Source organism: Acanthochromis polyacanthus, chromosome 13, assembly GCF_021347895.1.
Source record: "Acanthochromis polyacanthus isolate Apoly-LR-REF ecotype Palm Island chromosome 13, KAUST_Apoly_ChrSc, whole genome shotgun sequence".
Lineage (NCBI taxonomy): Eukaryota > Metazoa > Chordata > Actinopteri > Pomacentridae > Acanthochromis > Acanthochromis polyacanthus.
The window spans coordinates 6,819,565-6,843,852 of NC_067125.1; the positions used below are offsets into that span (position 1 = coordinate 6,819,565).

At 40.7% G+C, this 24,288-nt stretch overlaps 1 protein-coding gene across 2 annotated transcripts in view; it reads left to right on the forward strand.

Annotated features, from left to right (window-relative positions):
- Positions 1-461: 461 nt before the first annotated feature.
- The window catches only part of usp2a (ubiquitin specific peptidase 2a), a 50,737-nt gene continuing 26,910 nt past the window's right edge, over positions 462-24,288 (forward strand). For both annotated transcript variants that reach the window (XM_022215125.2, XM_022215126.2), the window contains exons 1-3: positions 462-705; positions 3,099-3,222; positions 14,782-15,601. In XM_022215125.2, coding sequence (XP_022070817.1) covers positions 14,846-15,601 — 756 coding nt within the window. In that variant the 5' untranslated portion in view covers positions 462-705; positions 3,099-3,222; positions 14,782-14,845. The remainder of the gene's footprint in view (positions 706-3,098; positions 3,223-14,781; positions 15,602-24,288) is intronic.

Here is a 24,288-nt window from a genome sequence, read left to right on the forward strand (position 1 = left end):
ATAAAACAGTTTTATTGTCTTATTTACAATTTCTTGTGCATTTTTACAGGGCAGATCCAGTTGCTAACAGTTGCATTTACTGTCCGACCGAAGCTTATGGTTAAACAATTTATTTGGCGAAATGAACTGAAACTGGACTTTTCCCAGTTGTTTCTAATAGAACAGATGCAAGATTGTTTTCTCAGTGACATTTTCCGCTGGACAGTTTGCCTCAACAGTATTCCTGGTGATAGTGAGCCTCCCGCCACAGAGCACTAGTAAAACTGAATTACTGGATTAAAGTCTTCATCTCTCCCACATGCCCGAACGTCGCAATTTTTCAATGAAAGAAATCTGTGGTGTTTACGTTCGTCACCATGGCGACGGTGTAGGAGGCGGTTCGCAGGTCCGGCCGCTGACGTTTACGGAGAGGAATGGACCAATCAGAGACGAGCTCTGCTGCCGGACTGACGTCATCGTTAAAGCGAAAAGAACCGTTACTTGGCTGCCGAAACTCTACAACTGCAAAGAGGACAGAAGATATGTCCGAATAGCAGCCCGGTTTGGATTAAAACACCCGGAGAGTAACTCTACTGTGTAAACAGTAGTGCTCATCCTGCTCGGTGTTTTAGGCAATGGTCTAAAAAGCAGCAGAAACCGGCCAGCAGGGGACTTTTGGGGGGCGTTTCGCTGACCGTTTGGATCGGGATGATCACCAACTGTGAGGTGAGTGAATGCAGTTACCTTCCACCACCATAACCCTATAGGTGCTCTCTGATGCGGACACAAGCACTAACCAAACTCCAGCAACGTTAAGTTTTCTTGTTAACTGGAATGAAAATCCACTTTAGTTGACTCGGCATGTATTAGAAGTCACAATGTGCCATTTAAATATTCGTTGACCGCAAAACCGCTTTTCATTTTGGTTTAATTCCAAATTTTAAATCAGCCACTTATTCTACTGTAAGGCGATCTGGACGAAGACATAACAGTGAAACCAAGCAACTCTAGAAGTTCGGTCCGCGTCGAATTACGTTTTGCTTATTCTGTTGGAAATAGCTCTGTCTGGTGGGGTAAATGTCCCCAGCAAGTTTACATTATTGTGTTATTACCAGTGAAATGTGTGGTTTGTCTGGAAGCAGAGCCACAATTTGCTTACACAGGAGTTTGGCGCGGTGCTCTGACACACCGCTGCTGTCTTGGCTACACCGAGACTGTTTACTGGCGTTAGCTAGCCAAATAGCTAGTTAAATAACCGACGTTCACTCCCGTTACACACACGAAATAATGAGTCCTGTTTGCTAATAAGCGTTTTATTCACTTTACGCGTCTCTTTCTCAGTCCAAGGGACTTGAGGGACGGTAAGTTTTCGCTGTTTCAACCCCTTCCCCGCCCCCCTCACGGGCAGCGCATAGCCAGCCTGCCCCGCTCCCATTACCAAGCAACGCTCCTGACTGGGTCTGAACGGTTATCTAATCATGCGTGGACTAATATTGTCTTGATACAGTGTCAGCATCATCTGAAATATCTGGATATTTGCATCAGAGCCGTCCGTTTTAAGCCACACAGACTGGGCTACACCGCAGTGCATCGAGTATGGCTCCTGTACCAGTGTCGTCCCATCTCCTCTCAGTGTCATGTAACGCTATACCCTCACACAGCGTCCACCACACCGCTACGTCTGTCTTTTTCCATTGTCTTGCACACATACGTCAATTGTGTGCCTGCGCTAGAAAATGCCCTACTTCATTTGGTAATTTACTGCTAATATATGTCGGTATTGTATCATATACATGTATGTCCAGAATAAGTGAGAGAAGGGGGTTAATATGGAAGAAATGAACATAATATGTAGCAGATTGAGTCACATGAAGCTGGACTGCATTTAGTACAATCTGTGTTAAAAATAATGATACATCTCACTTTGAAATGCTCCACTCCAGAGCCAATAAATCATTTTGTATGACAGTAGAGATGTATATAATATCTATACCATTTGCTACACAGTGGTACTATTCCTGAGGAGCTCAGACATTCCTCTGGATGAATCATGATCCAGTGAAGCTTGTCCCTGACTTCAGACTTTAATTTCTGGCAATGCAGCCAATCTGCTGGCTACAGCAGTGCAAAGGACTTGGTGCTTACCCAGCTTGGCTTATAAAAAACCCTAATGCTAGTCCTTTAAGAGCAAATTGGAATGCCAGTGAGTGTTGAGTGACCTGTAGAGGTCATAGGCGTCCGCTATATTTACCAGCTCTGTAACTTGATCTGTGGCATTCTGGATCGCTGTGCTCATACTATCCTCTCGCACTCTGGGGCCACAGCGTCCCAAGTAGCACCCCATTGCTTTCTGTCTGTTGGCCTGGCCGCTCAGAACAACAAGGGTGAGCCTCTTAAAAACCAACTAAACTCACCACTCTTGCTCCCTTTTTCTTCTTTTAGGTAACTGCTTGCCAGTTGAATGCATATGGGCTGTTTGCTCAGCTGTAGGATACGTCTTCCTAAGGAGACCGGGATAGAGGACATGAGGATAATGTTTCAGAAAGTTCAGGATGTTTTTAGCATGAGTAGAAGGACAGCTTTACAGGGTAGTGCATACACTAAAAGTTTTCATGTGACAGTGAAAATACAGTCTAAACAGTATGGTAGTAGCTGTAGTAGAAAAATATCAGCTTAGAAACAAGTGTTACAAGACCTACCTCGACTTCAAGCAGCTTTTCTGGATGTGATAGTGCAATCTGAAGGACACATCATCAGTGTTTAATGGTCGGGCATGAAATCCTGAGAATGGGTTGAGCAATGTATGCCTGTACATGCATTTCATGCTGTACATGTCTGCTGTAAAGTGGAACAGTTTGTTGTGAGAGAGCAATAAGATGTTTATTTCTGCTGTCTTTGTTAATGTAGAGTCTTACAGGCAGTATGATGGTTCTTACATGCTGCATTCGTTGTCTTCTGGTCCAGATTTTGTCACAGAGTTTTGTACCACACTTGCATGTTTCATATAACAGTTATCCAAACATGTTTCATCTGCCAATAGAAAATGATATACATGTGTTTTCATGTTGCTGCTTCAGTGTGTGTTGAATGACATGTGCCGTGTCTGTATGTTTCCACAGGAGTGATCAGTGTGACGAAGCCTGTGTGAGTCTGTGCACGCTGTGGGGTAGCAACAGTAGGATGAGCTGCCCCAGAGCCATCACTGTCTGTGGAGACTGACACACACCGCTACAAATACAGCAGGTAACTGTTTCACACATGCTCACACACACAAATGCTGTTCAGGGTGTCCGAGCAAACTCCTGAGTTCATGTCAAGTACATAACAGTCATAATGCATTCCTGTTGCCGTTTTAAGCCACCAGCTGCTTGTTTCAGATGTATCACAGTGGAGCTGATCAGCCCCCTTCTATCTAAAAGAAAGTGAGAGAAAGTTATAAAAATAAGTTATGTGGTATGTTTTATCAGCTTACTCAATGACTCACAGAAATGACTAAACTGGAGAATTGATGCTGCACGTCAGTTCGTTCTCAGTTTACAGCGTTATTGCTTTGTTGACATTTAGATTATGACACTTAGACGTTTAAATTGCAGCTAAAAGGTTTCGATGAGACAATATTCAACAGTTTTGTTCAGACACAGATTTTCAACACATATCCATTACATTAAACATTAGAAATAGCAGAGAAAATATGGGTATTCATGTGCTTTTAAAAGATGTGCAGTGATCTGTCTTCTTTGAGAAAGGGATACCTTTTTGACAGTTGTGAAGCAACAGCAAAAAGCATGATTGTTTTTAGTTGTCAGCCTTGACCTTGGAAGAGCCAGAGGTCCCTGCTGTGGTGAGATGTCAGAGAACACGACAATTCCTTTAAATACAGAGGTGCCCGACCATGTAGTGAGTGGTATGTCAGGGAAAATTCTATAATCAATCCTGTGATGACAGGGAGGCAATGAAGCCAATCTAGAACTGGTTAAACTGGTGAGCTGTTCAGGTGGTCAACCTGAACTTTGGTGGAGAAAGGTGAGCAAAGTGTTACAGTAGCTGAAACATGGTGTTTTGAAATCATGGATAAGGAACAGTCAGGTATTGCTCCTGAAGAAACCATGCCATGCCATTTCAGAGTTGTTTGTTTTTCAGTTATGGACAGTCTGGCCAGTTTAATTTAAGCCGTTGTACATCGGCGTATCTCATAGAGCTAGACCAATGAATCGATTAAAACAATGAATCAGCAATATTAGCGTCTTGCAGACATACAATATACCAATGGTATACATGTTGGTCGGTGAGTAAAAAGAAAATGCAATACAGAGATGCAAAACTAGTTTTGAGGTAGATCAATGACACAGTTCCATAGTTTACCCATAAGAGAGCACTGAAAAGATGATTTTCTGAAAATGACAAGTCCTACTTAGTATGTATTTGGTTGCATTTCTTTAAAGCAAGGCAAGTTTATTTGTATAGCACAATTCATACACAAGGCAATTCAAGGAGCTTTAGAGTGGCAAAGAAATACATTCAGAAAAATGATTTAAAAGTAGACATACATTAAAATCATAGAAATAAAACATAAAAGTAGACATTAAGACCTTAAAAGTGCATTAAAAAACAAGAAAATAAATTAAGCATCTAAGAGAAAGCTGCAGTGAACAATCTGGTTTTCAGGCCTGGTTTAAAAGATCCGACAGTTTGAACAGACCTCAGGTGTTCAGGAAGTTTGTTCCACAGGTGAGGAGCATAAAAGCTGAATGCTGCTTCACTGTCTTTGGTTCTGATTCTGGGAGCAAACAGTTAACCTGTCCCCGATGACCTGAGGGCTCTGGATGCTTCGTATAAATTTTATTTCAAAAAGCTGATATCAGTTACAGTCTCAGAAAACAGGATCAGTGCAGGATTCTCTACTAAAAATAGTTTGGTCTCAGTTAAGTTGGAGATATTATTGAGAGATCCTTCAACTGTGAGTTGCATTAGTACCATAAATGTGGAACAACAACCCATGTTCTAATGCACGACCTTCAGGCCATTTTAGTGCAGCCCCAAACTTTGTGTGTGTTCTCAGTGAAAGAACTGTCCCTGTAGAACCATTTTCAGGGATGTTTTTGGGGAGGAACAGCACCTACTCCATGCTTATTAGTTACACTCAACGAAGACAATGCTGATTGGCTAAATTCAGAGAAGACAACGAGTGCCAGTCTTTCTGCCATGTCCTTGTTGAATGCCAGACAAACCCTGTATTGTTCTATTTGCTACATAGAACTAGAGTTGCGTCTAGCTGTTGTTTTAATGCACTTGGAATTGACATCCCGGTCAAAGCTGTCGGATCCTATACCACAGTGGACATACTGAAAACAATTCTACAAGTGGACCAAGAAAAGCCTGTGGTACACCATGTGGTACAGTGTTTTGTTGTTGTTTTTTAATTGATTCCAAAACAGTATCATTCATGAAAACACAAACTGTTTGGTTGAACAAGTAAGATTTAAACTATACACAACAAATACAAGATTGTTGAGGCAGATTTGATAAACACAAAACTTTTTTTGTGTGTCTTTTTGTAATTGTGTGATACACTGCATAACACTGATATAAAGCAGGACACTTTATAGTGGAATAATCAATTTGTCAGTGCTCTCTGGTGGGCAGCATACGTAACAGTAACAGTGGCATTCCTATAGTGCAATTTGATGCTACTTATTGTCCAATATACATGCTGATATCATATATGTGCTAATATCAGCTGACATGTATCAGCCTGGCGTGCTTGTTGGATATATATAACTACAGGTGTCTCTGAGAAACACCAGTGTAATACCATGATTAGCAGTGTCAAAGTAAGTGCTGATGTCAAACAGGAGGGCCAGACAGAACAGTCACTACAGCGTTGATTTTGACACAAAGATAATTGAAAAACAGACGAGAAATAATCAAATGTGGAACAAGAAAAGCCCTCAGAGAGCACAGCGCTCCGCCAAGGCTGCTCTGTCGTATGATTTGTCTGAAAAATTAATAAGATCATCAGCGATTAAAGGGAAGCGAGATCAGTGCTGGTGTTTGTGAATGAATAGCAAGCATTGTGTTGAAAAGAAAAACTGTTCCACAAGCGTGAGTTGATGCTCTAAACGGCAGTTGCTCTAAGCCACCACTGTGTACCTAATGGATCTCTCAGCATCACTCAGCAGACTGGCAGAGATTGATAGGTGTTTGAAATGATAATGGTGTCTAATTGACCAAATGATTAGCTCAATGAATAAAGAATTATGCCAGTCAGCTGCAGAGGCTGGAACATCAATCACTGAAGCCCACAGATCCAGTCCTCTCTGAGGTCACTGCTGCGTTACGGCCTCTCGTGTGAGTCACCAACAGATGGTGGTAGTGATAAATGCTAATTGGCTGCTACTCCTCAGGTTTTCATATTGTTGGAACTTGATTGTGCAATGAACAATTGCAATGAGTGGTGGCAGAAAATATGAAGACATTAGCATTGTAACTGTTGAATGCAGTTATGGGAATGTGGCCTGTTTTCAAGAGTTCAGTAAGGTATGCTCAAGAATGGAAAATGAAAGGTGACAGAGTTGTAACAGTGAGGGTTTGAGAGCTTTCATAGCCTCTACTGGAGGAGCTAGGATTAGCAAAATCATTGATTATAAATCTCTTCTTTCATAGCATTTTTATGAACCAGATGTTTTTAGTTGCTACTTGACGGTCTGAATGGTTTTGTGCCAGCACTGTGCATCTCTCTGTTTTGTTTGTTTTTCTTCTTAAGGTCCGGCTATGTCTTGTCAGAATACAGAAATAGTTGAGGGTAGTTTTAATATACTTGGCATCGAGTTGTAACGGGCAGAGAGGGGGGCAGAGGCGTCAGTGTGGCCTTCAAAGACACCAGCAGTCTCTTTTCTGCTCACATTTCAGGGTATATATATGGATGCCTGTAACCCAGCACAGCTCAGAGATCTCATAGTCTCCATGTTGATTTCTAACATCATTCCCCGTGAGAACAACACTGCGTCTATGTTGTGTTAGTTTTGCCTGGTGGTATGAGTTCACTTGTGCTGCTCCAGCTGTTTTCTTTTATATTAAGGTGATGATGACAATGGAATGTGCTGTGGTTTATTTATATATTACAGGGAAGGCTGAGCAGATGTCAGACAACATGACTTCACATAATTACAGTTACTGTGCTCCTGCATGTTTTTTGAAGGTACACTGCCTTTCAAAAGTTTGGGGTCACTTAGAAATGTCCTTATTTCTGAAAAAAAAAGCAGTTTATTTCAATGAAGATAACATTAAATGACTCAGAAATCCAGTCTAGACATTGTTAAGGTGGTAAATGACTATTCTAGCTGGAAACGGCTGATTTTTAATGGAATATCTCCATAGAGGTACAGAGGAACATTTCCAGCAACCATCACTCCTGTGTTCTAATGCTACATTGTGTTAGCTAATGGTGTTGAAAGGCTCATTGATGATTAGAAAACCCTTGTGCAGTTATGTTAGCACATGGATAAAAGTGGGAGTTTTCATGGAAAACTTTAAATTGTCTGAGTGACCCAATCTTTTGACTGATAGTGTATGTGGTTTGTGGAGTCTGTCATGGGTCATTTTTAAAGCTTTGACAATTCAATTCCAATGCTCAAAAAAGTCATCCCCTGATGGCAGCTAGACTCAGAGCTGCACTAATGAACATTCCTACATTAACAATGAGTTCGGTGTATATGTATAACTCCAAAAAGTGTACTTGTTGTGACAAACTCACACAGACTTTTCATACAACTTTCAAGTTGCCCTGAGCTGTAACACTATGTTTTATTGTCTTCCAGCTAATTGTTTTCGTAGCCATTAAACTGATTGTTTGGTTGATGTTTGGTTTCAATGCCACCATATTCCTAGTAGAAGCAACCTGCTGTTCACTACCTAGACAAAGTTGGTAAATAGATGGTTAATACAAAGGCAAATTTAGCTACTGAAGAGCTGGATATTTCAATCAGCATTTGGTGGAGACTAAAACAGGTAATAACCTCGTTATTGACCAGAAGCAAGTGAATGCCTGTGTGAAAAGAGAATATTTTGCTGACATTTTTGGCCCATGAACTTTATAAGTTGATAATTTGTCAGTGTTCTGTTTGTTGCCTCCAAGTATCAGAAAAAATCAATAAATAGAGGTTTAACTGTCTCTACATACTGTTTAGCAACTCTATTGCATCTTGTCCTGGGTTTAATCTCTCAGTAGAAAGTCAAATCAATTATGTGACGAAACTTTAACATTTGTTCAGCCATCCGTCACGTGCTACACTCGATTCATAATTTGACTTCTGTAGTCTGAGTTTGCATGATGGCATAGCAGCATACTAGAAGTAAGCTGTTGCACAGGTTTTTGCATAGCCTTCTGTATGAACATTTGACCCAGAAAATGCTGAAATGCATTTCTGCATACCAGCTTTGTTCCATTGTGAGAGCTCCAGTGATGGTAACCTCACATACCTAAAAAACACCTTCAGGAATATGATGGAATTGGACTGTCACAGCTGATTAAGTGGCTGTAAATTGACTTACAGAAATAAATAGTCATTAAACAAAAGCTCCCATTTGGTCTAAAAGTAATGGCAGTGGGGGAGATATGTTACTCACTTGTGATTGATTTGACCAAAACAAAACTTCTCCCCTCCCCAATGTGAATATTGTAGTCTGACTATGATGTTAGGCTGAATAAATGAATAGTACTTCACTCTGATTATCAGGCTTTTTATAACATCTGGTGTTTTTACTTTTTTCCTTGAAAATTAAATGTGTTGCACTCCAATTTGGTGCCATGTAAACATGGCATGCACTCTCGGGGTGTGAAATATTCTGCTCTGTGTTGCACCTTCATTAGGCTACATGCATTTCTTTGCATCTTTATATGGAAATAGGCGTATCTAAGCCAGCACTGGACTTGACTTTTACAGAGAATCATAGTAGTCACCTCAGAAGCACACTGACTCGAGGCAAGATTGAACAAACTATTTACTGTAGTAGAGTATTTCTCCACACACTCACAAACACACACACAGGCGCATCGCTTCTCACTCAAAATCACCAGAGAGCATTCATGCTGATGTTACATTCATGCATTGTCACCTCAGGGCACGTTGGCTGTGGCATCCTGCGTCATCACACACTCGCCTAATGCACTTGAGATGGGCTCAAATCTCCAATAGACCGTGGAGGGTGGGAGGACAATATGTACTGTAAGAGATCTGACTCACTGACTCATTTAGAGGAAATGATTTTCAATGAACCTAGTGAGAAAACCACTATTTATGCCTTTTAAAAGTTCTTTAAAAAATATTTTTCTGTGTTAGAGAGGCTTAATTTCAAGGTTTGTTCATTGAAGATACTTGAGGTGCTTATAACTATCAAGTCAATCTCTTATCTAGCTTGTTTTTCTAGGCCATTCAAAGCTAATTAGTTTTTGCCACATACTGATTAAGCAGAGAATTTAAGTCCAATATTCAGTAGCCTAAGAGATAACCAAGACATTGAAGCTACTGCCATTGAAACCAATCAATGAGCGGAAAGGTGCTAAAATGTGCGACATAGTTGTATGATACGTATCTCTGGTCAACAAAGAAAATCCATTTTACATGACACATTTACTTCATTCTTTATATATAAGTGTTGAAAGTGAAGCTTTAAAATGTAAAGAGAGTGACATCACCAGTGATAACCTATAGCATTACTGGTGAATTATTATTTTTCTTTTTATTGTGAATGCTGGTCCTGCTGTGTAAACTGCTGCTTTATCCACCAGGTGCTAGTGTTTTGTCTTCTTGATTTTTTTCGTTGTTGAGTTGCTCTTTAAGGCAGTTCCACGTATTGAAAGTGAGGTTCCTAAAAAGTTTTTCACTTGGTTGTCTGAAACCTGCCCCTCAAGTGAAACCTCATCTGTTGAGCTCTTTGCCAGCAGGATGCCAACAGTCAGCTGCTAAAATCTTCTCTTACACTGCACTCATGCACTCACTTCTCCCACTCTGTTGACAGCTTTCTTACTACAAATTTAGTAGAAACATGTCACAGCAACCAGCTCTTCACAGTAGTACAATGTTGTTGTCATCTGATCTCTCAGATTTGATTCTGTCTTATCCTCCTCTGTCATTTTCCAGTTGCTCAGAGGCTTGTTAGACAGATTTTTCATTTCCTTGATGGTTCTTTTAAAGGAAGAAAAGGAAAGCTGAGCATGAAATGCAGCCACCACTCTCTAGCTCTGATAGTAAGAGTAAATTGGCTTTGGAATATGCCCCGCTGCTACTTTTAAGTCCTTTATGCGTTGGTAGCAAGAAAACAAATGCAGCTTGTTGCCACGGTAGCTATGGTAACTACTGGTTAGCACAGCCTCAGGGGAGGCCGAAAATGCAGAGTAGCCAGAGTGTGTTTGTGTTTGTGGCGCACGCTCGTGCCTGTGCGTGTGTTGTTGTTTCCGTGGAGACATCTCCTCTCAGATTGGAATCCGTAGTTCACCATCATCTTATCAATCCATTGTGCCCATGTTGTATGGTGTTACTCCCACGGGTGTGACTTGCTGTTTGCACTTCACTCTTAGCAGCCCGCCCACCAGGCCAGCCTGAGCTTGTTTCACTCAGCTGCCCTTTGTCTTTGGCCATCACACAGCTGTGGGAATACAGAGAGGTGCATGAATGTGGCAGCTGGGGTGAGGCTCTTTTCAAGGTTACACTGGGAAAAAAATGCCCCTCTCAAAACAAGAAAAAAAAAGCTTATTTCAAGGAAGTTTTACCTTAAAATAAGTGAAAAAATCTGCCAACAGAATAAGTGAAAAATGGCTTGGTCAGATTTCTTGAAGTAAGATGTGATATTCAGAATACTGAGATCTTAAAATTAGCTGGAAAACTTATTTTGAGCTCTATCTCACCAGGATTGTCAAGCTTAGGTGTCTTTAAATAAGACATGCTTAAAATTAGCAGTTTTTCACTCCATAATAACTTTTTTTTGCTTTCATGTAACCTCCTAATTTGAAATGTATTAAACTTATTTTGAGTTTTCTTGTAAAATTCAACTCAAAACAAGATAATTTCAAGATTGTTTGACTTAACAAGATATTTAAGATGCGTTGTCTTAAAACAAGTCCCTCTGTCTTGCTGATATGTCGCTTGTTAAGAGAATTTATCTTAAATGAAATGAGATGAGACATTTTGACTAAAAATAAGGCAAATAGACTTGGTAAGATTTTGCGTTTATGCAGTGTAAGAGGGTACAGCTAGGGGTTTAAGTACATAAAGCTTACCCTCCTTGAAGAATTTAGAGCCACGGATAAACCTAAGAAAACCACAAACATCTATTTGATAAGAATTTATCTTAGATGTCATGATTGGGTGTTTTAGAACTGTGAATTTGACAAGCGCTACTTGAGCGAAGAGCTGTGTTTATGCAGTTTGTCTTACTCCCAGTATTTCAGGTCATCCAAGATTTTCACTGCAAATTCACTCACATTTTTTAATCTTTGTGTTCACATAGTGTGAGGGGTCATTTAGTGAAGGTTGGAGCTACTGTGACTCAAACTCTCACGCTGTGGCAGTCACTGGTTTGCCCCTCTTCAGTTCCGGCTTGTCTTCCTGCCACATCTAACTAACCTGGTAGGAATCTGGCTCCAGTATCGGACAAAGTTGGTGTTGGAGAGTAAATCCAGACCCAGGCTCCATCCTGTCGGAGAGCTATTGGGTGATGTCAGACACAGTGTCCGTGTTTTACTGCTGCTATCTGACTTATACTGCCAAAACCAAAATAACCCCAAAACACCAGCACTGCTAAAGTGTAGAAACAATCCTCTACAAAGTCTGACTTTAGCTGTCTGACTTAGAGTGAGGCCAGGCTCTTGATGCTACTCGTCCTGCAGGCTTAGCAGTACTCAACTGAATGGTTGCAGCTGCCTGGCCTGCCTCTGTGTGTTTTGGCCAGCGGTGTGTGTTGGCCTGTCTCCAGCACGTTGCCTGTCTGCCTACTCCAGATCCATATGCTGAATTATTGATAAAGCTGTGGTCACAGAAAGATAGAGAGAGAGAGCAGCAGAGGGAGAAAGCGATAGAGACCCAGAGGGAAGGGAAATTACACTGAGGAGAAGTAGGAGCACTCAGAAGAGAGGCGGTGTGCTGAGGAGGAAGAGAGAGATAGAGACTTTAGGAGGGAGTAAGAGAGAGGGGGAGAGAAGAGGGCAGAGAGACAGATTAAAGAAATAGGAGCCTCCCTCACTGAACTCAACACGGATCAGCAACACCAGATACTTTTATTTATTCAGACGCTGCTGTGCATGTGAACAAGGGCCTCTCTGCCTTGGCTACAACAGGAACACACTGTGCCGCTTGCCTGGCCTTACCTCCAGCACCCAGCTGTACTGTCCCATTATAGCTGTGGGAGACAGACGTTATACCGAGAGAGACACTGGAGCGGTGCTGCTGGGGCCCTGCAAGAGAGGGGATTAGTAATTAGAGAAGTTAAAACAGCCACAAGATATTCTCTTCCATATTTCTGCATGTCTCGATTTTTTAGCCTGTGTTTAAAGTTGCCAGGAAGAGGAGGGTTCCAGTTGGTTTTTCGAGTGAGTGGGTTTTAAAACCTGTTTGAGGATGTTGTGCCTTCCATGAGCATCAGATCACCCCTACATAGTGTATCAGCAAAAGTGCTAGCTGGTGTTAACTGTGTCGTCACAGATCTCCTCTGGATTGGGTATCATGCTCGTTAGAGTTACGTAATGTAGAATCATGGTATAGTTACCATGTTGCAGGCTGCAGCATGCTACACTTGATAATCTCAGGCCTGGGTAACCATCCATTCACTGTAAAGCATGTAGATGCATTGTATAGGCCGTAATGCAGGGCCTTTTATGTCACTGTGTCCTAGATAGGCACACAGTGTTCTTTTCACGTAAGGGGAGTAAAAGTGGGAACAATGGCACCACATATGATTATATATATATATATATATATATATATATATATATACACACATACATATACATACATACATACATACATATATTTATATTTGTATTTATGTATATGTGTGCATTCACATTTCCCACTGAGACGGCCAACATGCTGTTTCACGTCTTCCATTTCGAGCTGCTTGGTTGGATAGCCAGAGATGTTTCAGTGATTTTGAGTCATCCTACGCTGCAAATGAGTTTATTGTGTTAAGATTTTTAATTAATCAGAAAAATTTCTGATGATGGATTAATCCACGTTAACGCTTTAATTACATATACATCAATCAGCCTCAGCATTCTGACCACTGACAGGTAAAGTGAATAACATCAATCAATCTTGTTATAATGCAATGTTCTGCTGGGAAACCCTGAGTCCACAGGTTGGTTCTGTATATACTACAAGCAAATAACATAAATCAGATAGAATCTTTGTAGCTATTCTTTCCAGAGTTTGGAATGCCTTGCCTAAGGAGTTTGCTGTTTCAGTCTTTTTCACTTTCAAGGGCATACTTTTATTAAAGTGCATTGCATTAGTTTTCATCTTTCTGTTCTTTCTGTTGTAGTAGTTTTTTTTATTAAGTATTTTCTTTCTTACTTTCCTTATTGAAAGTCTAAGGACAGAGGATGTTTTCTGACTAATGGAATAGACTTTGTAACTATGATTTGAAAAGTGCTATGTACTGTATCATTTATGTTTTATTAGCCCCAACACCACACCAAGCATTGAAGGAAAGCCTGCTTCCGCACATATATTCATCTTTAAAATAGAGCAAGTCACTTCATACAGCGACTAAACACAAATGTGATGTAAAAAGAGATGACAAATTTAAGGTTCTTCACTGTTCACTCAAGAGAGTTCCAGCTATGAGTTCAAGCCAGACCTCATTTGAAATCCACCATCAAAACTCCAGGTTGTATAGCATTGTTTTAGGCTTCTGGTCGTTGTACGACAACATTTTTTGGTCTTAAGTAGATACTGTTGAACAAAAGTTTTTGTTTTTTTAATCCAGTTGGAGCAATTAAAAACAGACAAAATCACATTTGTCTGACTCTAGGAGCAACATATCAGCAAACTGCAGATTTTTCTCAAATGTTCAGCTTTAACAATAAAGACTTTTTAGTTCAAAAGGTGTGGCCATTTGAAATATAAAATCCATGGATATCAGCGCGTGTGGAAGTGTGTACTGCTGTGTCCTGCAGTGATTTTACTCATAATCCTACTGAGAGATGCCAGGCTCAGAAATGGTCAAACATGTACACACAATTGCTTTAAAGTTTAAAACATTTCCATTTTTTTGTAGGTTAATAAACTGGAAGTATTTCATATTAGTTAGCACTTTCTATTGCATTATGTACCATGTTCACTCTGAACTGATTCAGATTATACAGTGCATTGAATGGAAGCTAAGTGCTGCCTGTAAGTGTGAAAAAACACTGAAAACACTACAACATGTTTTGAAACTGGGTTGCAGTAATATAAGGGAAATGTTATTTCTAGTGTATTGGTTTAAAAACAACAAAATGCTGATATATTACTGTAAAGGGCACGTGGACAATGAGTGAGTCATTGTGAGTCTGTGTTTGCTAATGTGCAGTACAGTAATACCACCATATCACAGACTTTAGTGTAGTTTTTTCAGTATTATGCCTCAAAAGTTGATCTTTTACAAAAAATGATGCACATTTTTTAATCATTTTGTCTCTTTAAAACTAAGTGAAGACTTGGTGAAGCACAGATAGCTGCTGCCTACATTGTTGCTGTAGTGTAAGTATTGATTTGATTCTTGCTGATGAACTAATACAGAGCTCGTGTCTCTTTGCTGTGTCTGCAGTCGATGCAGTCTTCCAGAGATTCTCCCTCCCTGTGGCTGAGAAACCAGCAGCAGCAGCAGCAGCATGTCTCGCGTCTCCTCCACCGCCAAGCGCTACGCTGGCCCCTCCTACACCAGCCACTACAGCTCCTACAGCTCCTCCCTGACCCCGGGCCTTAGCTCCTACGGTGAGCGGGACAGGCTGTCCTCCTACAAATCCCCCACCTCCTCCTCCACCTCTTCCTCAGGTTACTCTTCCTCCAGCTATCTGAGCAGCTCTGCCGTCCGCAGCCGTAACTACAGCACCTCCTCAGATCCCGACCGCGACAGGGGTCGAACCATCCCACGCACCGACATCCTTGGAAGCAGCAGCAGCAGCCGCCGGAGTGAGAGCCTCAGCAGAACCCCTGTCAAAACCTACGGAGGGTCGGGGCTGAGTGGGGGGTCAGCCTACACTGGCTACAGTTCCTACTCTTCATCCTCGGCCCAGTCCAGCTACCTCTCCTCTTCACCGGTGGCCTCCAGCATCTCGCTTAACCGACGAAAATCTGTATCCCAGAGTGACTTGAGCAGAGATCTGGCCTCTCTGGGTCTCAGCGATGCCTCCTCCTCCTCCACCCCATCTTCTTCCACCAGTGCCCTGCGGAGCTACCGCAGTCGGACCAGCGATGTGGCTGACTCATATGGCAGTAGTTCCCGCCCCGGCTACTCAGGCCTGTCACGGAGCTCTACTCAGGAGGCCTTTAGCAGCAGCAGCAGCAGCAGCAGCAGAGCATTCAGCTCTTCGACTTGGGAACCAAGCAGCAACGGGCTGTCCGACTCCCCCACCCGGGACTCCACGGTAAGACAAAGTCCTCTGTTCTTGTTCTGCTTTTATTGGGGCGGTGCTGCCCCAGAGAGGATCAATAGCCAGGAGCTGAGTAAGGCTGAATGGGATCAAAACTGCAGTCATCACCACTAAGGCCCACTGGTTTCATTTCCTGAAGTCCACACATGGAAGAGAACCACAGTGCTTTCCTGCTGCTACTGTTCTTTACCATATGGGGGCACTATTGCTCAAATTAATGACAATGGACTAAGTCCAGTTTACAATCATCAGCTGGACATGTTACACTCTCTCCCACTTTCTTACACTGACTGATCTATTTAGTTAAAATCAAAACTACAATATGGTCATTTTTCTACCGTAATAAAAACAGTCCCATCATATGCAAATCAGACGTCAGTATTCCAGTGTGTGTAAGTAGTTCCATGGCTATGTGACAAACGAGCTCTTAGCATGGTTATCTGACCCCTTCCAACCCACCAGCAATTAGCTAGCTTATACCTCTGTGAGGGTGCTGCTCAGCTGTGATTAGCTGGGTCTGCAGGTCACTAGCCTCATCTCTAAGATCAGTATTAATGGACCTGAGTTTCCTCTATGCAGGTCAGAAAGCACAGCTGACCCACTTCCCCTCTGGATTAGCCCTGATAACCGCTTACATGAATGGAGGAGGGAGGGAATCGGGGAGGATAGGGGGGAAGTGGATGGTGGCAAGAAGAGCAGGAAAGAGAATTACAGACAATTTGTGAACAATATTTGCTTTAATGCGTTTCAAGTGAATTCTCTATTTCATTACAACATTGATATATATGCTTTAAAAAAAATATAATCTCCAAAAAAATCACACACTCTACATTACACCCCCTGTCAAAAGTTTTGAGACGGGTTCTCATTCAAATGAATGAGAACCCGTCTCAAAATTTTTGACAGTGGGTGTATGTGGTACATTTTATTCAATATGAGTTGTTGCTCGTCATGTTCATTGCTCGACAACCTCCATGTTTATTAGTTAAATAACTAAGTATTTTTCAATGACTTTAGGATAAGAATCATAGTAATGTGCTAGCATATTAGATTACACCAAAATAATGACACAAAATGTCATTATTTTGTGACAATACATTTAGAACGAGACTTTCAAGAAAATAGTCCTCTGATTTATTAATAATCTCAACAAAACAATGTCCTAACTTGACACAGGTCCATCTGTTTCCAGCCAATGCCGCCTGTTGTTTTTCCTCCGAGATATGACATAAGTTTAATGCTCCGTGGATATTAGGAATTTCTAATCAAACATTGCTTTCTCATTTTAAAAATACATCCACACAGGTGTTTTCACTTATTCTATCTGATTATAGCTTAGAAATGTGTGTTGCTGTACTGCAGAATTTTAGCAATATGAACTAATTTGTGTTTGTTGGGGCTACCTGCTGTCATTAGGAGGTCATTTGAAAAACTACAACACTGTACATTTGTAATCAGTCTCATGAGTTTGTTTAGCTCGTGTAAGTCTCTCTTCAGAAACAGATTAAACAGATGAACTGCGATGCTCATTAGAAAATCCTGAGCTCTCCTTAGTCAAAGGTGAAGATCACTTTTGTACTGTGGGACCAGAACTAAACTAAAAGGACAGTGTCTGACATTCCACTTAACCATGGACCATGGGCTAATGTCCACATATCAATATTAGTGAAGCCAACATCCTAATTTCATAATGTCTTAGCCACTTAAAAACAATTCACTCGTAAGTGGGAGACAGCAGAGCAGAAGTTACCTTTTCCCTGCAGTGGAACTATCAAGCCTGAACTTGACTTTTATTCTCATTAACCAATGATGTAATCAACACCTGTCCATCACACATGCACTGAGAGGTCCATGGTTTTAAGTGGATGTCACCAGCTGGGCTATTTGTACTGTTAATGAGCCAAAGGCCTCTGTTGCTCCGGGCACACTTAATCACCCTCTTCTCTCAGGGCTGGGTGTCTGCACTGGCAACACACTCTGCAAAAGGTCCAGAGTTTGATGTTTGTTATGTTTGTTATTGTGGAAATGTGTGATACTGTCAGTTATAGAGAAACTATGCTGCTTTTGCTCAACAGCCACTACTTTATCCACTGATGAAAATTATGGGATAGTGTTAAGAGAGGGGAAGAAGTATTCCAGTCAGTGAAATGACTTAGTGATGTCTGTCCTACGAGTCGATCAACCATAGGTCTGCTAGCATTAGGTAACACGTCGTAAGGTGTTGTGTGTTTAACTGAGAAAGAATGCACTTTATTTCAAATGAATTTGCATTTGCAATAATAAAGGGTTAAATGTGTCACATGTTCTTTAGCAATGACATACTTGCGCTTTAATAGATTACCTGATTAATGTCAAACATATTGTCACTTTACTAATGTAATTATCAGCTTATCATCAATATTAAATATGAGGTCATGTGCTGAGAGCAGCTACCAGGCACCTCCAACTCCAGGAAGTAATTGATGCCAACTGAGAAATAGTGTCCCCTTAAAATGAAGATCACCAGCTGCTTGTGTATTTAACCATATTCATCTTTGTCTCTAACACTTAAAAAGAACATACAGATATGTTTTCAAAATGTCAGACAATTTCTTTTCGTAAAAATAACTTGAAACTAGTCAATATTTAAGATGTTTCAATGAAAACAACAACATAGTAGTAAGAACAGTAATCAGTACAGTTTTCAATAGACTACCTATTAACTGTGGACCTAGTTTGGCGTGTTAGCATGGATATACAGTGTGACAGTCCCCTTTCACATGTACTTATTAACAAACAGAACTTTGAGTGAAAAAAAATGGCACGTCAGACGTGTGTGTTTTTGCCTGTACACGTGCAAGTACAGTATATGCCTGACATTGTCTCACCCCCGATGAAATGAGGTGAGCGTGCGTTGTTTCCTCTTTCCACGTAGGGCGTACCCAATGTGTGCTGCGTGACACAATTTGGAATTGTGGGTGGTGTCACACATGATCTCATGACTGATGAGCATCACGATGACAGCAGCTATGATCATTTCCTGACCCCACATCGTGTCATTTTAGCTCACCAGCCTCAGGCAACGGAAGGGAGGGGTGTGCTGTTTTCCTGAACTGAGGAAAGTTAGAGTGGAGAAAAACTTCCGTTCGTTGATATTGATTATAGGAATCCACCCACCACCGAGCAGTGGACCTCAGGGCTGCAAGTGTTCGTTATTTTCAATATCAAGCTACCAAACATTGAATCATTTTGTCTATAAGATGCGATCAAATGATACATTCATCCATCATCTATACAATGCTTTATCATCTATCAAACAGTTTTTGATTATTGATAATTGATTGTTTGCTGTTGATATAAACACATTCATGACTGATAGAAAAACATTTTACAGGTGATGACAACTGGACAGCTGGAAAGAAACGTATTTTTTCCCCTTTTTTCTGCTGTAAACTTATGTCACGTATGTTGAAACAATGGCAAAGAAGCGAATAAGGTTGCGGCTACAATAATAAATGCATACACAGATAAAATACTCTATTCCATAACCTGTGTCACTGGTCTTGTTTAGTATATGAACAACAATATATCCATACTGCCCAGATTGATTCTTTTTTGTCCCACTTGCTTTCTGTTCTTTCCAGAACAAAAGTGACAGAACTGTGTAACTGAGCACAGTGCAGCTCATGTAATGCAGCTAATGCAGTGTAAGGCAATCTTTTTTTATTGTTCTGACTTAATTTTAGCCTGAAGATGTAACTTATATGTCTATTTATTTCTAATTGTTCCACTTTCTTGGTGTCATTGACAGCAGTGATACCAGTACTTCAGAATGACTAGACAGCTGCTTAAAGATCATTCCGCCTGTTGTTGTTGTAATATGATTATTAAACCTTAGTTATGTCAAAAGGTCTCTTGAAATAGTGTTGGCAAAGCAAGGTGAATCCTGATATTTTCTCAGAAACTTGCAACACGCAAATAGCAGCTGCTGTGGCCTCATGGTCTTGTACATCTTGTGCCATGTTTGTGAGTAAGGCAAGCTGGTTAACAGGACTGTCATCATCCTTGTTTTTTTTCTGTTTTCACATGTGTCATATTCAAATCAAACCAAGACACGTTAAAGGGAAACAAGCACATTGTAAACATTTCTGTGGATTCCATCTTGTTTATGACCTGTTGTGCTCCTTTAAATATAGAACTTTCTTAATAACAAACTGCAGCTTGTTTGCTGCTGGTAGGTTGTCTTGCGTTAGCAGGTTTTGAATCATGTAGCTGACAGACTATAGACTCTGACACAATGCTTCATTCAGATAACAATGAACAGGCCTTTGTGAGTTGGCCCAACACTTTAAGTTATTAGTATAGAGATAAAAATGGGTCAGGGTGGCGCAGTGCTGTTGTGTTTACCACCGTCACCACAGCTGGAAGGTTCTGGGTTTGAAGCTGCTGGTTGACCATTTCCTATTTGTCTATTAATGTGAGAATCATTAAAGGTTGAACAGTGCAAGAAGATCCAAGTACCAGGTCATATCCAGGATGTAAACAAATTCTCAGGTTGATCATTTGGAAGACAACTGTAATTTTACTAGCCACATTCTGATCTTGTGTAGTTGTCATTGTTTTGTGTGTTTTACTTTGCAATGTGATACTGTTAGCAACATTAAGCATTCACTGTACTTTAAATCATCCTTTCAAACAAATGCTTTAGATAATCTTACTAATTAGTTGGCTTGTTTGCAACCTTTGTCTTTCTGCATAAGAATGTGTTAATAGTAGCATTATTCAGACTTTTCAAGGTTTTTTCAAAGTTTACTATTTGTTCCCTCACCTTGAATTTAGAGCCAGCTCTTTAAAGAGACAATAACAGCCTTCACCCACATTTTTCTCCTGCAAACAAACAGCAACAGTCAGGCCAGGTGGTGTGCCTGGGTAAAACTTGTCTTGATTTTACCCCAAGTAGATCTGTTCATGCTTTGTGTCTAGACTTTTTGTTGAGTCAACAGTATTTTTAGACTGTCTGGCTCTCCGTTTGCCACCTTGGTCAGACAGCTTATGGTTTGATAACAACAAAAAAACAACAAAAACACACACACACACACACAGTCTGGTATGAGATGGAGCTTTTCTTGGGTCTTTGGCAAATAAGGACTAGTACTTTAGTAGTGCCGTTTTGTAAGCTGTTGTGGGCCTGTGTGATTGGTAGGGTTTGTGGGTCAGTGTGTGGCATGTCTGCCAGGACAGCTATTTTAACTGAGCACCCATTCCATGGGTGTGCTATTCAGCCTCCAATCCATGATGCCCCATTATCATTTATACTTTCAGATGCACAGAGAAACATTTGTGCTTTGAGGTATGCTGTACAGTATCTGTCCATACCTCTATCCATTTCATTTTCAAGCTACCTGTTAATGTTAGGGTGACAGCAGGGTGTGCCTCTCAGATGTTCTCTTTTGGCTTCCCCCACTTTTTCTAAAGGTAGAGGCCCTTTTTTTACTTTTGCTTTCTGGCCATCTGTGCTTGTTAAATGTTTTTGTCTGTCCCCCAACTACTTAAAGTAATTTCTTAGATGAACAAACTGAACCCTGAGTTTCTCTGAAATAGCGTCTTCACACACTTGTGCACAGTGAGTCTAGCCAACAGCTTAGGATTCTTATCTCATCCTCTTTGGGGCACTTCTCCAAAGCTCATGGCGCTACTCAAGAGCTGATGAAGGTAGCCCAATAAACCAGGAGCTTTGCTTTGTAGGTCAGCTTTCCTTTCACAACAAACAGCTGATGCCGTCGATACAATACACCTAGATTTTGTTGTTTTTGGTCCTAGCCATAGTGAAAATATTAAGATTTAAAGTTTATCTTTCACTCCAGCCTCACGTACTATATTCTTTGCAGGCTTTCAACCACATTTTCATTTTTATTATTGCAGACAAACAAATGTTATGTCCATTATTTAACTGTAATTTAATGTGCAGTTATTAGCTATTGCTCGGCCCTCTAATGATATTTAGACCCTATACACCCTAGTGAGGACTAAGCGGTGTATAGATAATCGATGGATGGATAGCTCTCTAACTTGTAGCTTAATAGCCGCATCTCTGCCAAAAAGTAATCAGGTGGTCCTTGTGTCATTTCTGACCTTCCCTCAAAATTTGATCTAAATTAGTTATTGCAATTTTGAGTAATGTTGCTAACAGATAAGCAGACAAACGTACACCGCTCATCACATAACTCTGCAGTATGCCTTGACAGAGTAATAAAAATCATAAAGTCCATTTGCATTGTACATTTTTTTTCCATACTATGTATTGGAATGGCTCATCAACATGATTTTTATATCCCTGGAGCACTGACATCCCCCTCTATCTGTTACACTTGTTTAAAACCTCTGAACATACAGAAAAATGAATAACAGGGCTTGATGGGGGATGTTTGTAATTATGAGCAGATCAGCGTCTGGTCTAAGTAACTAAAGGTCAGTTAAAAAGGTCTTTTGATAGCTGTTTTGTCGTAAGCTTTGGGCTTTATCTTCTTTCTGCTCCTGTAATGACTGTACAGAAGAGTCTGTCCTGTTCTAGAACAGTGACACTGAAGGTTTCATTTTGTTCTGAACCTCCTTCCTCCAAAGATACCCACATTTAGCATCATGAGCTAGCACTTCAGAATGCTATGTGCTAGGTAAAAAAGTAGGAACAGCAGTCGATCAGCAATGAATTGTTTTAATTGCCCTCTAAAGGAGTATGTTATGTGTAGGTTAGATTTACACTTGAGTGAAGAGATTGTCAGGCTAATGTGCCTAATTTAGCATAGGGAATAGAACAGCTGTCCCAAGGTAATTGTACTCTAACTTCTCCTAGATAACGTGGCTCAGAAACAGCTTTTGGCCCATTTTATACTAGACTGCTTAGCCTTTTGCATCAGACATCAGACTCTTTGCCCTCCTCTCCTGTTGTAGTTTTCCACCTCCAGGATTTACACACTGAGGCACACACACACACACACACACCCACACACGTTTAGCCTCCTGACGGAATGTGCTCCTTGGTTATTTGTTGTGTATACATGCTTGAGCCCGGGTCATGAGGCTGCTGGGAACATGCTGCACTTCTTTTGCTTCACACATCAGTTCAGCTAAAATTGCCCACATTCTAAGCCAGTCATGTCTCTGAAGAAACTACAGAAATGTACATTGCATTGACATACCTGATTATTTAAGGTAAAGAAAGCAGAGGGCTATCTTTGATTGAAAGGGCTGGCAAGTTGCATTTTTGTTGTTGTTGTTGTTAGTTTTTTTATGTTTGATCCTATGGTGACTGAGGTATGCTGACAGTAAGTGGGATGTGAGGTATGCCACGTTCTGTTGTCTCTTTTACAAATTAGCTACATTTGTTGGGAAACTTCTCTCCAAACCCACTGCAATGCCATGTGTCAGGCCTATCAGTCGTTAAGACTTGTGCAGCCAGCAGTACTATAAAACGCTACTCTTAATATTTCCTCAACAATTCTATTTTGGACTGTGTGAAATGCTGAAACATCACCATCATTTACTAAAACTGTCCTGTCCTGACTCAAACAGCTTAAATCACACCTTTGTGTATCACCAGGCCGTGGTCAGGGAATTTAAAACCACGAATGCAAGGCCTGTTTCTTATCTAAAATTTTGCTTTCAGGAGCTCTAGCGATCAACAAGATTTATGGTTTTGTTCTAACACTGGCAGGAAACCCCTGTCAACACACTGTCTTTGTTTCCCTCAACAGTGAATGTTTTAGTCATTGCCACTGATCTTTATATTAAATTTTATGTTAATTTTTTTGAGTCAACCAGGAAAATACCTGAACATTTATCCCTTCACCTGCTGAAATCAATATTTTACATTAACAATGGATCTAAAAGTCAAAAGTGATTTGTTTTTCCGGCCTGCAACTTTATTATTTCATTTCAGGCACACAGCTTTCATTAATGTCAGCAGCCAGACAGCAACTAGCTGGTGAACATAGCAGAGTATTTATCAGGAGCTGTGGGAACCAAAAATGGACATTTATCCAGTTTCCAGAGACACAACTCTCGAATAACTTCAGTGTTGCTTTATGCCTGTGGGATGCAAAAAGGAGCATGTTTGGTAACTAGTTTGCTATATTTAATTAAAGGTGATCGTACTTGATGATCAAACATCTGGTTTTCGCTGTCTGCATGAAGCAAAGAAAATGTCATGCATGATTAAGATAACCAAAAATAACATAGGCCTTAGTCAACATTATTGTTCACATTTAAAATAACTTTCTGTAACTTTCCAGTGTCTACTGTTGTGCAGTATAAAAGGGAATCAGGAGCTTTACTTAACGTTGACTGGAAAAGCACTCAGAGAACGCCGTACTCCGCCAAGGCTGTTCATTCCCCCATATGACATTGTCAGGAAAACAGCTTTTGTTTGTTAGTTATTGATAATCAGAAATCATAACAACATAGAATGCGGCCATTTGATATAGATGTAACCACAAACAAAATGACCTTGCGCTGAAGACAGACGTGTGTTATGCATGTGTACGTTATGTACGGATACCGAATCATGTGACCTAAATATGTAGCAGAGGCGGGAATTGATGGGACTCAGAAACACCTCCACAATTTAATCAGTTTTTCCTTGTGTGATTTCCAGTGGATAAGTCCTGATAAGTCCTCAGTGGTGGATTTGTAGTAGGATCACAATC